A 16848-nucleotide genomic window follows, 5' to 3' on the forward strand; every position below is an offset into this window, starting at 1 on the left:
TAACTGATGAAAGCCGCCAGCAGTAACAGTCGACACTTTTCACACCCAGAAGAATTTTATTGAAATGAACACCATCCACAAAAAGCTTTTACTCTTTTATGCATTGTTTCGTTCCACGTCCCTGAAGGATTCACATTGTGTTGATAAACCAATAATGATCTAGATTCATCATTAAAGCACCTTTTTCCCCCTTATTCATTTTCATGTTAGTATATGACAACAACACCGTTGGACTATTCTGTATGTTATTGTTGCTTTAAGGATTAAATTCAGTTCTTTTGAATTATCATCTTGAATTGTGTTCTTCCTTTTTCCAGCTATTATGCAGACTGTGCAGGCTCTGTCAGAATTGCAGATAATGTAAAATCAAAATAAATTTCCAAATGTGGCCATCCTTATATTAATGCCACAATGAGTTCTTTACAACAGTCGAGTCGTTTTATACCATTCACGAACAGCGCTCAGCGGTCACAACTACTTCCTGGACAAGGTATGAAAACTTATACTTATTTCAGTAGTATTTGTAGGTTCAATTAGAGGAAAAACAGTGTTGAAGCTATACTTGCACGTACCCATGTATTGCCTCCCATCTGAAATATAACACTAATTATCGAAATAGCACTTAAGCTGTAGTTGATACAATCTAAGGAGAGTACATAGACCAGTGTGGGATAATGTGGGATAATGCAGCCTCCCCCCCCCCCCCCCCCCCCCAAACTCAGTTGTGGAGATGGTAGAGTCCTTACAGTTTGTTCACAAAGACAACAATGGCTCCCTAGTTCCGAATAAGCAAAAGCTGATCAGCTTTGGTCTGCTCTTGTGTATCTTCCACTGCCAACCTCATTGGTCAAAATCCAGAATCTTGTGTTGAGCCATTGCAGAGTGATTGTTGTGCCTCTATTGATTAGTGATAAAATGGTTTCTAGCTCGTCGTGGGGCAGTGTCAGATACACTTTCCACTTTTGGGAGTAGGGCAAGTGGTAGTAAGCTGGCAAGTGTGCTCATGTTAAATGATAACAAAATGTTGTTAAATGCCATGTAAATAAATACTCGTGTCTACTTGTTAGAAACGTATTTTGGCACTCTTTCAGTGGTCGTCAGCTGACATAGGCAACTATCACTTTTAAATTACCGTGCCTTCTTCAATATTAATTGTAATTATACATAAGGGTCGACCGAAGCGTCCGATCCCAGCCTTCGGCTTTGACCCATGATGTAAGGCTGTTGTGGTGTGTGACGTCACGACGGCACGGAATTTAGTTCGTGAGTGTGGCATGTCTGTAGGTGTCGTTTTGATGCGATCAGTGGTGCTCTCTGGTGGTGTTTTAGGTGATGTTTTCGATTGTCGACTATGATGGGGGACAGTGTGTTGTCTCTAATAAAATTTCTTCAGCCATTCGGATTTTTGGATGAAGTCACGAAGTGTTCAGTATGTCATGAAGAAATGAGGCTTACTTAAAGTTCCGGCGTCTCGGACCAGGGACGGCTGTATGTGGAGATGTTGAAAGGATAACAGGTCAAGGGAAGTGTTCGATCCCAATTTATGAGATCGGGAGCTGCTGTTGAGCTATATATGTCAAGGGAAGTGTCCGATTCCAGATGATATTGTGTTTAGTAGTATTTGGGGTGTTTTGTGATGTTTTGTGATGTTGGTTTTCTCGTCATTTTGCATGGTTTTGTACAGGGGTGGGTTTCTAAATTTGTTTATATTAGTAATTTGTCCCCACCCAAAAAAACCCTAATTGCCGCACTTGTTCATTAGTGTCATTAGGCTTTTTGTGGAGAGAATGTGTGTGTGTGTGTGTGTGTGTGTGTGTGTGTGTGTGTTTTTCGATGTATTTTCGTCCTCATAATGTGTACGTAACAACTTTATACGTGCCATATAGATATTGTGGGTTATGGTCGTTTCCGCCATATTTGTGACATCATGGGTCAAAACAGACGGGCGAGATCGGACGCTTCAGTAATAAATAAAGTTACTGTAAAGTAATAAGAAGTTCCTTAAATAACTACACATTTGTGACAAGATATGAGGTATTCATGGTGCATTGAGTTACTGTGTTGTTGTGGTGGATATGATGTTCTGACAAACATTTGTGTAAAGAAAAGGATATAAAATGTAATAAATCAATAATAAAATATATAGATAAAATAGAAAGAAACTTCCACATAGGAAAAATATATTAAAAACAAAGATTCCAAGTGGGAAAGCGCCAGTAGACAGGCACAATAAAATAACACACACACAAAATTACGAGCTTTCGCAACCGGCGGTTGCTTCGTCAGGAAAGAGGGAAGGAGAAGGAAAGATGAAAGGATGTGGGTTTTAAGGGAGAGGGTAAGGAGCCATTCCAATCCCGGGAGCGGAAAGACTTACCTTGAGGGCAAAAAAAGGATAGGTATATACTCTGGCGCGCGCCCACACACACACACATACACACACACACACACACACACACACACACACACACACACACACACACACACACACACACACAAGCAGACATATTTAAAGGCAAAGAGTAAGGGCAGAGATGTCAGTCGAGGCGGAAGTGCAGAGGCAAAATGATGTTGAATGACAGGTGAGGTATGAGTGGCTGCAACTTGAAGTTAGCGGAGATTGAGGCCTGGTGGATAACGAGAAGAGAGGATATATTGAAGGGCACGTTCCCATCTCCGGAGTTTGGATAGGTTGGTGTTGGTGGGAAGTATCCAGATAACCTGGACGGCGTAACACTGTGCCAAGATGTGCTGGCCGTGCACAAAGGCATGTTTAGCCACAGGGTGATCCTCATTACCAACAAACACTGTCTGCCTGTGTCCATTCATGTGAATAGACAGTTTGTTGCTGGTCATTCCCACATAGAAAGCATCACAGTGCAGGCAGGTCAGTTGGTAAATCACGTGGGTGCTTTCACACGTGGCTCTGCCTTTGATCGTGTACACCTTCCGGGTTACGGGACTGGAGTAAGTGGTGGTGGGAGGGCGCATAGGACAGGTTTTACACCAGGGGCAGTTACAAGGGTAGGAGCCAGAGGGTAGCGAAGGTGGTTTGGGGATTTCATGGGGATGAACCAAGAGGTTACGAAGGTTAGGTGGACGGCGGAAAGACACTCTTGGTGGAGTGGAGAGGATTTCATGAAGGATGGATCTCATTTTGGGGTAGGATTTTAGGAAGTCTTATCCCTGCTGGAGAGCCACATTCAGAGTCTGATCCAGTCCCGGGAAGTATCCTGTCACAAGTGGGGCACTTTTGGGGTTCTTCTGTGAGAGGTTCTGGGTTTGAGGGGATGAGGAAGTGGCTCTGGTTATTTGCTTCTGTACCAGGTCGGGAGGGTAGTTGTGGGATGCGAAAGCTGTTTTCAGGTTGTTGGTGTAATGGTTCAGGGATTCAGGACTGGAGCAGATTCGTTTGCCACGAAGGCCCAGGCTGTAGGGAAGGGACCGTTTGATATGGAATGGGTGGCAGCTGTCATAATGGAGGTACTGTTGCTTGTTGGTGGGTTTGATGTGGACGGATGTGTGAAGCTGGCCATTGGACAGATGGAAGTCAACATCAAGGAAAGTGGCAGGGGGTTTGGAGTAGGACCAGGTGAATCTGATGGAACCAAAGGAGTTGAGGTTGGAGAGGAAATTCAGGAGTTGTTGTTCACTGTGAGTCCACATCATGAAGATGTCATCAATAAATCTGTACCAAACTTTGGGTTGGCAGGCTTGCGTAACCAAGAAGGCTTCCTCTAAGCGACTCATAAATAGGTTGGCATACGAGGGGGCCATCCTGGTACCCATGGCTGTTCCCTTTAATTGTTGGTATGTCTGGCCTTCAAAAGTGAAGACGTTGTGGGTCAGGATGAAGCTGGCTGAGGTGATGAGGAAAGAGGTTTTAGGTAGGGTGCAGGTGACCGGCGTGAAAGGAAGTGCTCCATTGCAGCAAGGCCATGGACGTGCGGGATATTTGTGTACAGGGAAGTGGCATCAATGGTTACAAGGATGGTTTCCGGGGGTAACAGACTGGGTAAGGATTCCAGGTGTTCGAGAAAGTGGTTGTGTATATAGAGATACAAAGCTTTCGGGGATGATAGCTAGAGTTCAGTGCTATCATCTGAGATATAGTTCGTTACCGCTTGAAATGTTTAAAAGTTAATTTGGAGGTTCGTTGTGAAAATATTTAATTACTGAAAAACATTAACTTCTGTAGTTTTTATGTTATTGAAATAATTGTTTCTTTGGATTAGCCCAGTTTTTTTTTCTGAGATTGCATATGTATTCAGATTTGCTCTATTGTTTAACTGTGATTTATTATTGAATTTCTGAATGCTGTAAGAAGCCATATTTTAGACTGTGTTACATTTAGCTGTTTCTGCTGCATTGTCTGTTCTCTGGATAAGCGAGTGACCACTGTCCACATGCTCTGTGCTTTACTCATTTCTGGCCACACCGGTGACCATATTTTTACCTGTGCAGGGCCGTTCCGGTTGTCCTGTTGGACGAGCACACCAATTAGCTTCGAGCCGTACAATCAGATGTACCTCATACCATTTCTACGTGGTGGAATAAATGCACTTTAAAATGTAACTGTGTATGTAGTTGGAGGCGCATTTGTAAAGTTGCTTCCTGGTACTACTTCCTTTACAAGGAGATTTTTTGAAACCAGATATGCAATTGTGTAGGTATTATGACTCACTTCAGTCATTTGCTGGGGTGGGCCCTTGTTTACAAACAATAAAAAAAAAATCCTATGATCTGCTATGTGACTAAAGCTGCAATAAAAATGACAGTAATTGCCATGTTGTAAGTTTTAGTACTGGCCCTTTTTATTTTGATTTACCTATGGGAACTGACACCAAGCATGATTATTCAACTTGAAATTATCAATTTCAATTTCACGGATCCTGTAAGAATTTGTTACACCTCAGTGTCAGTTTTTACTTTTGTTAGCGTGTAATAAATGGTTGACGGCTAGTAAGGTGGCAGACAGAGTGCCACTTGGAAAATAAATTGACATGTGAGTGCAGGTGTAGTGCCAGCACTGCTTGAAATAAGTTGACTTGTTCCCTCCTTGTTGTCCCTTACCCAGTTGACAGACTGTGTCCAAGGATAGAAGTCATGGGCAGAATGGGTTGCAGTATGCTTGATGCATAATACAGCGATAATGCCTTGTGGTGCTCAGGCTTGGTCGACTAGAAGCTTTGTGACAAGTATACTTGTTCTCATGTTCCTACGCAGTCAAACGTTGAGCCACTGTCACATCAGAATGCTCCACAAATCTGAATATTGCACGTTTCAACCAGCCATCCAAATAGAGACCCATAGTTAAGCCCCTTTCAAACTGTCAGGGGCTGATAGTGCTGTCTTACGCTGGTACGCGGCATCTTCACATCCATCATCACTCAACATCTGACACAGTTAATTTCCCTCTTATATGCACTATCAGGCATGGTAACAACACTGAACAGTAACAACAGCAATACACTTTGATGACTATTCTATTTGTCACTGAGTATTGCAACTCCAGTCATTTACATATCTGTCTATTTTGTGTCAATGTATGAAGATACATGGACATCCAACAATGTCTCCTAGGTGCATCAGTTATTTTTGTGAGCCCGATCATTTACCTTCCACACAAATATATGGCTTAATAAGTGTTTAAGGCTAGATTCAAATGATAGTAATTAATAGACATCACCACACCTATTCAGTAAAATGGAATGCGAACAGTCACTAAAATCAGTTTTTAATTATGGAAAGGAGAATTGATGTATTTAGTGCAATTAAAGGAATATACGCGAAACTTATTTTAAATTTAGTGTAACCCCAGAAATGTCTTCACAAACCCATGTGGCTACAGGTATCTTTTGGAGATATGCGTATCTGATTGTATATCACTGCTTTAGTTCAACCAGTGAAAATACCACAGACTTCATTCAGAAAACTGAATGGATAGCTCGGCCAACTAAAACACTAAAGGATGGTTTCAGTTGAAAGAATGAACATGTGTTTCGACTGACAAGAAGGAGTGAATAATTCCATAGCAGCTCATCTTGGCCAAGGCTACTTCAGGTCAGGGAGCTGAGCGATTACTGTGCAGCTCAGGTCAGTGAGCGGAGGCAGATGCGATGGCATGTGGGCTGCAGCAGGGGAGATGAGCAGGTGTTGTTCTTTACCAGAAGTTTGCAACATAGGATGGGTGTATACCTCAGTGTCCTTTTGAACAGCCGATCATATGGTTGGAGTGGTGTATCTGGCTGCATGGTCTGGAACGTGAGGTTCTGGCCTCCCCCACTGTGGAATTACCAAACCTACAGCAGATGCTCATGGAATGACTGGGGGGCTGTGCAGACGTGCCACTCCTGTACATTGTGGGGAAGACAGAATCTTGCAGGTCATCCACAAACAATCCTCAGTAGGTGGAGGGCTGGCAACACACCGATCTTCTCCTAACCTACAATGTCCAAATAGGCTGCAACAGCAGACGAGTGCTGTGGCTTGCATATAAATGGTTGCATCTCAGTGTCAGTCAACACGCAGGAGCAAGCAGACCATTGTCAAATCAGCTTGTCATGGTTTCACTGTAACTCAATAGTGTGTCATTATCTCTGGTACTTGTGATACGGACAGAATGGTAGCACAGCTGAATCTGCCTGTGAGCACCGAAAGCACTGGTGTGTAACCAGCAGAGCTCACGTATATGATGCGGTGGCTATAGGTGGAAGAACAAATTTACCCTGGTTAATTGGACATGTAATCTTTCCTCGCCTCTCTGTGGTAGCTCGATAACTACTTTCAGTTCTTAAGCTCGGGTCTGTTGTACTGCTACTCTGGTGCTACTGTATTACTCTATACTGTCCTGTTACAATGTATTGTGGTGTTTGTCCTTTTGCTTCTCTCATTCAAAACTTGTGTGACAATGCGCATCTAGTGTCTTGCCTCCTGCTACTTCCACAGTATGCCATGTTGATATAGCAGTTGACATGCTAGTTCCAAGCTGGTCCGCGTAGCTCTGAGCTCGCCAAGTAGAAATTCTAAAAAAAAGGTATACATGCACACTGAATTCATTCTGGGATGTAACACTTCTCATTTCTTCAAAAAATTTGTCCTGAAGTTTCCTTGGATTATCCTCTGCAACAATCTCGTGCATTTACATACATAATTGAAGACATATGCAGAAAAATGGGCTAAACCTCAAATGTATAAGCTTTGAGGTAAGTGTTGCCATCTGTTGCTGGGTACGGGAACCATCAAAATTGACATTGGTCTCACATTAAGATATTTAGGGCTGAGACCAATATCAGTTTTGATAGTTCCTGTACCCAGCAATAGATGGCAACACTTACCTCTAAGTTTTAACATTTGGGGGTTAGCCCATTTTGCCACACTTGTCTTCAGTTGTATACTGTTCACATTGCACTGGTTGTTTTGCTCGTGTGAGGTCAACCACACGTTGTTGTTGATGTGGTCTTCAGTCCTGAGACTTGTTTGATACAGCTCTCCATGCTACTCTATACTGTGCAAGCTTCATCATCTCCCAGTACTTACTGCAACCTACATCCTCCTGAATCTGCTTAGTGTATTCATCTCTTGGTCTCCCTCTACAATTTTTACCATCCAGGCTGCCCTCCAATGCTATATTTGTGATCCCTTGATGCCTCAGAACATGTCCTACCAACCAGTCCCTTCTTCTTGTCAATTTGTGCCACAAACTCCTCTTCTCCCAATTCTATTCAATACCTCCTCATGAGTTATGTGATCTATCCACCTAATCTTCAGCATTCTTCTGTAGCACCACATTACAAAAGCTTCTATTCACTTTTAGTTCAAACTATTTATCGTCCATGTTTCTCTTCCGTACATGGCTACACTCCATATAAATACTTTCAGAAACGACTTCCTGACACTTAAATCTATACTCGATGTTAACAAATTTCTCTTCTTCATAAACGCTTTCCTTGCCATTGCCAGTCTACATTTTATATCCTCTCTACTTCGAACATCATCAGTCATTTTGCTCCCCAAACAGCGAAACTCCTTTACTACTTTAAGTGTCTCATTTCCTAATCTACTTCCCTCAGCATCATGCGACTTAATTCTACTACATTCCATTATCTTTATTTTGCTTTTGTTGATGTTCATCTTATATCCTCCATTCATCTACATGACTACTCTGCAATTCACATTTAAGTGCTTGGCAGAGGGTTCATCGAACCACAATCATACTATCTCTCTACTATTCCACTCCCGAACAGCGAGCGGGAAAAACGAACACCTAAACCTTTCTGTTCGAGCTCTGATTTCTCTTATTTTATTTTGATGATCGTTCCTACCTATGTAGGTTGGGCTCAACAAAATATTTTCGCATTCGGAAGAGAAAGTTGGTGACTGAAATTTCATAAAAAGGTCTCGCCGCGACGAAAAACGTCTATGCTGTAATGACTTCCATCCCAACTCGTGTATCATATCTGCCACACTCTCTCCCCTATAACGTGATAATACAAAACGAGCTGCCCTTTTTTGCACCCTTTCGATGTCCTCCGTCAATCCCACCTGGTAAGGATCCCACACCGCGGAGCAATATTCTAACAGAGGACGAACGAGTGTAGTGTAAGCTGTCTCTTTAGTGGACTTGTTGCATCTTCTATGTGTCCTGCCAATGAAACGCAACCTTTGGCTCGCCTTCCCGACAATATTATCTATGTGGTCCTTCCAACTGAAGTTGTTCGTAATTTTAACACCCAGGTACTTACTTGAATTGACAGCCTTGAGAATTGTACTATTTATCGAGTAATCGAATTCCAACGGATTTCTTTTGGAACTCATGTGGATCATCTCACACTTTTCGTTATTTAGCGTCAACTGCCACCTGACACACCATACAGCAATCTTTTCTAAATCGCTTTGTAGCTGATACTGGTCTTCGGATGACCTTACTAGACGGTAAATTACAGCATCATCTGCGAACAATCTAAGAGAACTGCTCAGATTGTCACCCAGGTCATTTATATAGATCAGGAACAGCAGAGGTCCCAGGCCGCTTCCCCGGGGAACACCTGATATCACTTCAGTTTTACTCGATGATTTGCCGTCTATTACTACGAACTGCGACCTTCCTGACAGGAAATCACGAATCCAGTCGCACAACTGAGACGATACCCCATAGCTCCGCAGCTTGATTAGAAGTCGCTTGTGAGGAACTGTGTCAAAAGCTTTCCGGAAATCTAGAAATACGGAACCAATTTGAGATCCCCTGTCGATAGCGGCCATTACTTCGTGCGAATAAAGAGCTAGCTGTGTTGCACAAGAGCGATGTTTTCTGAAGCCATGCTGATTACGTGTCAATAGATCATTCCCTTCGAGGTGATTCATAATGTTTGAATACAGTATATGCTCCAAAACCCTACTGCAAACCGACGTCAATGATATAGGTCTGTAGTTAAATGGATTACTCCTACTACCCTTCTTGAACACTGGTGCGACCTGCGCAATTTTCCAATCTGTAGGTACAGATCTATCGGTGAGCGAGCGGTTGTATATGAGTGCTAAGTAGGGAGCTATAGTATCAGTGTAATCTGAAAGGAACCTAATCGGTATACAATCTGGACCTGAAGACTTGCCCGTATCAAGCGATTTGAGTTGCTTCGCAACCCCTAAGGTATCTACTTCTAAGAAACTCATGCTAGCAGATGTTCGTGTTTCAAATTCTGGAATATTCCATTCGTCTTCCCTGGTGAAGGAATTTCGGAAAACTGCGTTCAATAACTCCGCTTTAGCGGCACAGTCGTCGATAACAGTACCATCGGCACTGCGCAGCGAAGGTATTGACTGCGTCTTGCCGCTTGTGTACTTTACATACGACCAGAATTTCTTCGGATTTTCTACCAAATTTCTAGACAATGTTTCGTTGTGGAACCTATTAAAGGCATCTCGCGTCGAAGTACGTGCCAAATTTCGTGCGTCTGTAAATTTTAGCCCATCTTCAGGATTTCGCGTTCTTCTGAACTTCGCATGCTTTTTCCGTTGCCTGTGCAACAGCGTTCGGACCTTTTTTGTGTACCACGGGGGATCCGTTCCATCTCTTACCAATTTATGAGGTATGAATACCTCAATTGCTGTTGCTACTATATCTTTGAATTTGAGCTACATCTCGTCTACATTCGCATAGTCAGTTCGGAAGGAATGGAAATTGTCTTTTAGGAAGGCTTCTAGTGGCACTTTATCCGCTTTATTAAATAAAATTATTTTGCGTTTGTTTCTGATGGATTTGGAAGAAATGGTATTGAGCCTAGCTACAATGACCTTGTGATCACTAATCCCTGTATCAGTCATGATGCTCTCTATCAGCTCTGGATTGTTTGTGGCCAAGAGGTCAAGTGTGTTTTCGCAACCATTTACAATTCGCGTGGGTTCGTGGACTAACTGCTTGAAATAATTTTCGGAGAAAGCATTTAGGACAATCTCGGAAGACGTTTTCTGCCTACCACCGGTTTTGAACAAGTATTTTTGCCAACATACCGAGGGTAGGTTGAAGTCCCCACCAACTATAACCGTATGAGTGGGGTATTTATTTGTTACGAGACTCAAACTTTCTCTGAACTGTTCCACAACTGTATCATCGGAGTCTGGGGGTCGGTAGAAGGAGCCAATTATTAACTTAATTCGGCCGTTAAGTATAACCTCCACCCACACCAATTCGCACGGAGTATCTACTTCGACTTCACTACAAGATAAACCACTACTGACAGACACAAACACTCCACCACCAATTATGCCTAATCTATCTTTCCTGAACACCGTCTGAGACTTCGTAAAAATTTCTGCAGAACTTATTTCAGGCTTTAGCCAGCTTTCTGTACCTATAACGATATCAGCTTCTGTGCTTTCTATTAGCGCTTGAAGCTCAGGGACTTTTCCAGCACAACTACAACAATTTACAACTATAATTCCGACTGTTCCTTGATCCAAGCACGTCCTGTAATTGCCAAGCACCCTTTGACATTGCAGCCCATCCCGCGCTTTCCCGAGGCCTTCTAACCTAAAAAACCGCCTAGTCCACGCCACACAGCCTCCGCTACCCGTGTAGCCGCCAGCTGAGTGTAGTGAACTCCTGACCTATTCAGCGGAACCTGAAACCCCACCACCCTATGGCGCAAGTCAAGGAATCTGCAGCCAATACGGTCGCAAAACCGTCTGAGCCTCTGATTCAGACCCTCCACCCGGCTCTGCACCAAAGGTCCGCAGTCGGTTCTGTCAACGATGCTGCAGATGGTGAGCTCTGCCTTCATCTCGTAAGCAAGACCGGCAGCCTTCACCAAATCAGATAGCCGCTGGAATCCAGAGAGAATTTCCTCAGATCCAAAGCGACACACTTCATTAGTGCCGACATGTGCCACCACCTGCAGCTGGCTGCACCCTGTGCTCTTCATGGCATCCGGAAGGACCCTTTCCACATCAGGAATGACTCCTCCCGGAATGCACACGGAGTGCACACTGGATTTCTTCCCCTCCTTAGCCGCCATATCCCTAAGGGGCCCCATTACGCGCCTAACATTGGAGCTCCCAACTACCAGTAAGCCCACCCTCTGCGATTGCCCGGACCTTGAAGGCTGAGAATGATCCTCTGAAACAGGGCAGGCAGCTGCATCTGGCTCAGCCAGAGACAGTGCCTGAAACCGGTTTGACAGACGCACCGGGGAGGCTTTCTGATCAGCCTCCGGGGACGCCCTTCGCTGCCTGCCACGCCTTGGAACAACCTCCCAATCAACCACAGGCGAGGGCTCAGCCCCACTGCGGGCAGCAACCGGGGCAACCACAGCGGCAGACCGATCTGGGGACAGACGGGACGAGGTTGACATCCCCGTGATACCCAAGTCCGGCTCCCCACAGTGGTGCCCATTGGCAACAGCCTCAAGCTGCGCGACCGAAGTCGGCGCCGATTGCAGCTGTAAGCGAAGGGATGCCAAGTCAGCTCTCATCCGAACACAGCAATCGCAGTCCCTGTCCATTCTAATCGATGTTGAACAACAGTTACTGAAACACGAGTCCGTGCCTAGATAACGCAAGCGAAACACGCAAAGAATGTATCAACTAACCTGTACAAATGCCTAACGACTGCGCTACAATCTGCTGAATTTACGATTACAGTAACTAAAACTCGAAATTGCACCTCCTATACGAAACTCACACGCTATTTAAATAAGAATCTACGAAGTAAACACTAAAGCGCGATGCTACAACTGTCAAATACTATAATACGCCCGAAATATATGAATTAAACAATGCAAGTACCCAAAAACACGAAAAGAAATTAATTAAACTATCTAACAAATAAGTAAGCTAGGGTTATACGACTTGCTGCTGCAGCTGCTTATCCAACGGCGGCAGGGAGCACACTTTCAAGACACTATCCTTTCCGTTCAACTACTCTTCCAAGTCCTTTGCTGTCTCTGACAGAATTACTATGTCATCGGCGAACCTCACTGTTTTTAATTCTTCTCCATGGATTTTATTTCCATCTTCGAATTTTTCTTTTGTTTCCTTTACTGTTTGCTCAATATACAGATTGAATAACATCGGGGATAGGCTACAATCCTGTCTCCTTCCCTTCCCAACCACTGCTTCCCTTTCGTGTCCCTCGACTCTTATAACTGCCATCTGGTTTCTGTACAAATTGTAAATAGCCTTTCACTCCCTGTATTTTACCCCTGCCACCTTTAGAATTTGAAAGAGAGTATTCCAGTCAAAATTGTCAAAAGCTTTCTCTAAGTCTACAAATGCTAGAAACGTAGGTTTGCATTTGCTTAATCTTTCTCCTAAGATAAGTTGTAAGGTCAGTATTGCCTCACATGTTCCAACATTTCTACAGAATCCAAACTGATCTTCCCAGAGGTCGGCTTCTACTAGTTTTTCCATTCGTCTGTAAAGAATTCGCGTTAGTATTTTGCAGCTGTGACTTATTAAACTGGTAGTTCGGTAATTTTCACGTCTGTCAGCAACTGCTTTCTTTGGGATTGGAATTATTATATTCTTCTTGAAGTCTGAGGGTATTTCACCTTTCTCATACATCTTACTCACCAGATGGTAGAGTATTGTCAGGACTGGCTCTCCGAAGGCCATCAGTAGTTCTAATGGAATGTTGTCTACTCGGGGGGCCTTGTTTAGACTCAGGTCTTTCAGTGCTCTGTCAAACTCTTCATGCAACATAGTATTTCCCATTTCATCTTCATCTACATCCTCTTCCATTTCCATAATATTGTCCTCAAGTACATCGCTCATGTATAAACCTTCTATATACTCCTTCCACCTTTCTGCCTTCCCTTCTTTGCTTAGAACTGGGTTGCCATCTGAGCTCTTGATATTCATACACGTGGTTCTCTTCTCTCCAAAGGTCTCTTTAATTTTCCTGTAGGCAGTATCTATCTTACCCCTAGTGAGATAAGCCTCTACATCCTTACATTTGTCCTCTAGCCATCCCTGCTTAGCCATTTTGCACTTCCTGTCGATCTCATTTTTGAGACGTTTGTATTCCTTTTTGCCTGCTTCATTTACTGCATTTTTATATTTTCTCCTCTAATCAATTAAATTCAATATTTCTTCTGTTACCCAAGGATTTCTATTAGCCCTCGTCTTTTTACCTACTTGCTCCTCTGCTGCCTTCACTACCTCATCCCTCAGAGCTACCCATTGTTCTTCTACTGTATTTCTTTCCCCCATTCCTGTCAATTGTCCCCTAATGCTCTCCCTGAAATGCTGTACAACCTCTTGTTTAGTCAGTTTATCCAGGTCCCATCTCCTTAAATTCACACTTTTTGCGGTTTCTTCAGTTTTAATCTACAGTTGATAACCAATGGATTGTGGTCAGAGTCCACATCTGGCCCTGGAAATGTCTTACAATTTAAAACCTGATTCCTAAATCTGTCTTACCATTATATAATCTATCTGATACCTTCTAGTATCTCCAGGATTCTTCCATGTATACAACCTTCTTTTATGATTCTTGAACCAAGTGTTAGCTATGATTAAGCTATGCTCCGTGCAAAATTCTACCAGACGGCTTCCTCTTTCATTTCTTACCCCCAATCCATATTCACCTACTATGTTTCCTTCTCTCCCTTTTCCTACTATCGAATTCCAGTCAACCACATAGATCCTCTTTTTGTTTTTATTTCTGAGTTTCGGTTCACTGGAACCCCCTTTATACTTACACTATCTCCATTTGAATCCATACAAGCTATCAAAAGTTATTCTGTACTTATGATTTATATCAGTTAGCCACTTGACAGGTATCTATAGTTTGGTAGGTTGGAAGCATATTTTTGTGTCTGAAGCAGAAGTCAAGTATATAAATTGCTATCAGAAACAGAGCAAGACTCGTGGTGTGATGTTTTTGGTTTGACATCTTTTTCTTGATACTGTTGCACATGTTTGAGAAAATTTTCAATGACGTTTTTTTCTTTGCTGGGCTGCAAGTAATTATTCTACATAGTGTGTTTATAATGATAAGGTAGGTTAGGTTTCACACTGGTAACTTTTCCAATGGTTTCTCTGGCCAGTACAATGCAGAATGAGTTAGTTTTAGATCATTATACTGGTGATTGTAGGTGAGAAAGTTCATCCCAGAAAGCTCACAAGTTCTGCTGTTCACCAAAACACCACTGTTGTGTAACTTGAGCTGTAACATGCTTTAAAATCTCCTACTCCCATACCAATTCATAGTTACAGTTTCTGGTACCTGGTACCTGAAAACCAGGTTGTGGTGCCAATATTTCCATTTGGTATTTTGTTGCTTTTGTTTTCACTAGAAACAGTTGCACTTTGCCTGTCAGTCTGTACTGTTCTGTCTGGATAAATAGTGATGCTTTCCCTGTGACACTCCCATAGGCCCCTAGGAAGATAAGAGTGTGAGCCTCTCCATCCTCAGAAATTATTAACACCTCTTGCACCCTCACTTGTCTGTTTACCTCTTGTTTCCCATTGTACTGGATAAGGGTGAATTGTTTAACACTGGTACCTCTCACTCATTCCTATTACCAGTGCCGTACATGCAATTGTGTTCTGTTTGTACTCACTTCTGTGGTTGGTATGGGGTAAAATAATGTGAAATTCTTTTCCATCACGTGTTGTTCTGCAAGAAACACTTTTCCCCCCAAGGCACAACTCTGCCAAGAATCGTTGTGGTGACAATAATGCTGAACTCAATTGCCTGTTTACTGCATGGTAAACTGCTTCGTGTAATAATACTGCTCCCATTCTTGAATCATTGAGTCTAACTGGTAGTGTTTATAATAATCTAACTTCTGTTATTTTGCTGCCTCGTATGCTCACCCGATTCTGTATTTTTTCCACATTGCTATTTATTGTTTTCATTGTACCCTATGTGTAGTGTGCTTACTCCGCAGTTAGCTTGCATACCAACCTGATGTTGTTTAGAACGCTCTGTTCTAAATTTGACTGCTGCGTAATATGCCATTGTGCTTTGGTTTTTTCAGTGCCCGCCAGCAGTTGTAATTGCCCAATCATATTGTTCAAGTTTTATATATCCTTGTGATCTGCTTTACTAAACACTGTCTTCAGTATCTTTCCTCCTGCACCTACCTACCATCTTTTTTTTTTATGAACTAATGTACATGGTACAATGTCAGTTGTTTGCGTCATTTGACCTCTCAGTTTGCCATACAGTAGCCTCAATCTGTGGTGTTTACCCTGTATCTAGGTGAGAACCTTATTCTTTGTGGTTCTCTGTTTAACTCTGAAGATGCATCTTGCAACATGTTGTCTGGCAAACAACACATCAGACTCCTAATGGCTCTCTCCAGCATGCTTGCACACTCACTTTCTATTTCCAAAAAATGCCTTTTGGCTGAAGACTTACAATGTTTAGTAGTCTTTTCGTTGTGCCTGTCTGTGACTCAATGCCTTCAGAGTGTGATGAGTTGCAACCTCTTCTTTTCATTATATTTTTGTTATGCTGTCCTGTCTTTCATAGTTTTTTGATGCCCAGTGTTGGAGTTTCTGATAATGCGTCCACTATTCATTTAATAGCTTTGACTCTGCTGACATGGCCAATAGACAGTTTGTCGGAAACTGTCCTTTAACATTAACTGGTGAAGTCATCCGAGTGTTTTGCCAAGTACTTTTTTGTCTTTCTCTTAGGCATGTGAGGATTAGTGACTAACATCCACTGACTCACTTGATTTTGAGGTAGCTTTCCAACACGCTATCTTGATTGTTCTTGTCATTGCACATTTCACTTTCTGGCATACCTCAATATCATCTTTTACAATCTTTTCACTGACTCACAGTTAGGTCCTAATTCAGGAGTCTTTACGTCAGAGGGGTATGGCATTTTCCTGCTGTATATCACCTTGATCGGCGATAGACTAGTGTTAGAATTTACTTTAGAATCATATGCAGAAACAATGTATTGGAGGTATGTATTCCAGTTGTTGTGCTGACTTTTAATGTAATAGCTTAACATTTTAGAAATGGTCCCGTGCGGACACTTTGTTCTGCTGTTAGTCTGTAGAAGGAATGGACGTATTTGAAACTTCCAGATACAAAATACAGAACTGCTTCATCACGTCTGAGGCAAAATTTGAATCCAGGTCCTTAATTAAGGTATCAGGCACACCAGATTTAATACGGGGTCTGTTGAAAAAAATTGTGGAACATTTGTCATTTTGCACCATAGTGCTTTGGAGCAAAATGCGGTTTTTGCATTACTGCACATGCCCGTGTTTAATGTGTAATTATTGGAAGTTTCATTGTTGAATGTGTGTTAGTTATTGATCAATGCTGTATTGAGTAGAACATTGTGTTGCACAGTTTGTAAATTTCAAGATGATAGAGGAGCAA

At 42.6% G+C, this 16848-nt stretch overlaps 1 protein-coding gene across 3 annotated transcripts in view; it reads left to right on the top strand.

The window, feature by feature from the left end:
- LOC126284113 (angiomotin-like protein 2) overlaps positions 1–16848 on the top strand; it is a 143350-nt gene that overhangs the window by 2335 nt on the left and 124167 nt on the right. For all 3 annotated transcript variants that reach the window (XM_049982800.1, XM_049982792.1, XM_049982780.1), the window contains exon 2: positions 318–490. In XM_049982800.1, the coding sequence (XP_049838757.1) occupies positions 412–490 (79 nt within the window). In that variant the 5' untranslated portion in view covers positions 318–411. The remainder of the gene's footprint in view (positions 1–317; positions 491–16848) is intronic.

Source organism: Schistocerca gregaria, chromosome 1 (genome assembly GCF_023897955.1).
Source record: "Schistocerca gregaria isolate iqSchGreg1 chromosome 1, iqSchGreg1.2, whole genome shotgun sequence".
NCBI lineage: Eukaryota > Metazoa > Arthropoda > Insecta > Orthoptera > Acrididae > Schistocerca > Schistocerca gregaria.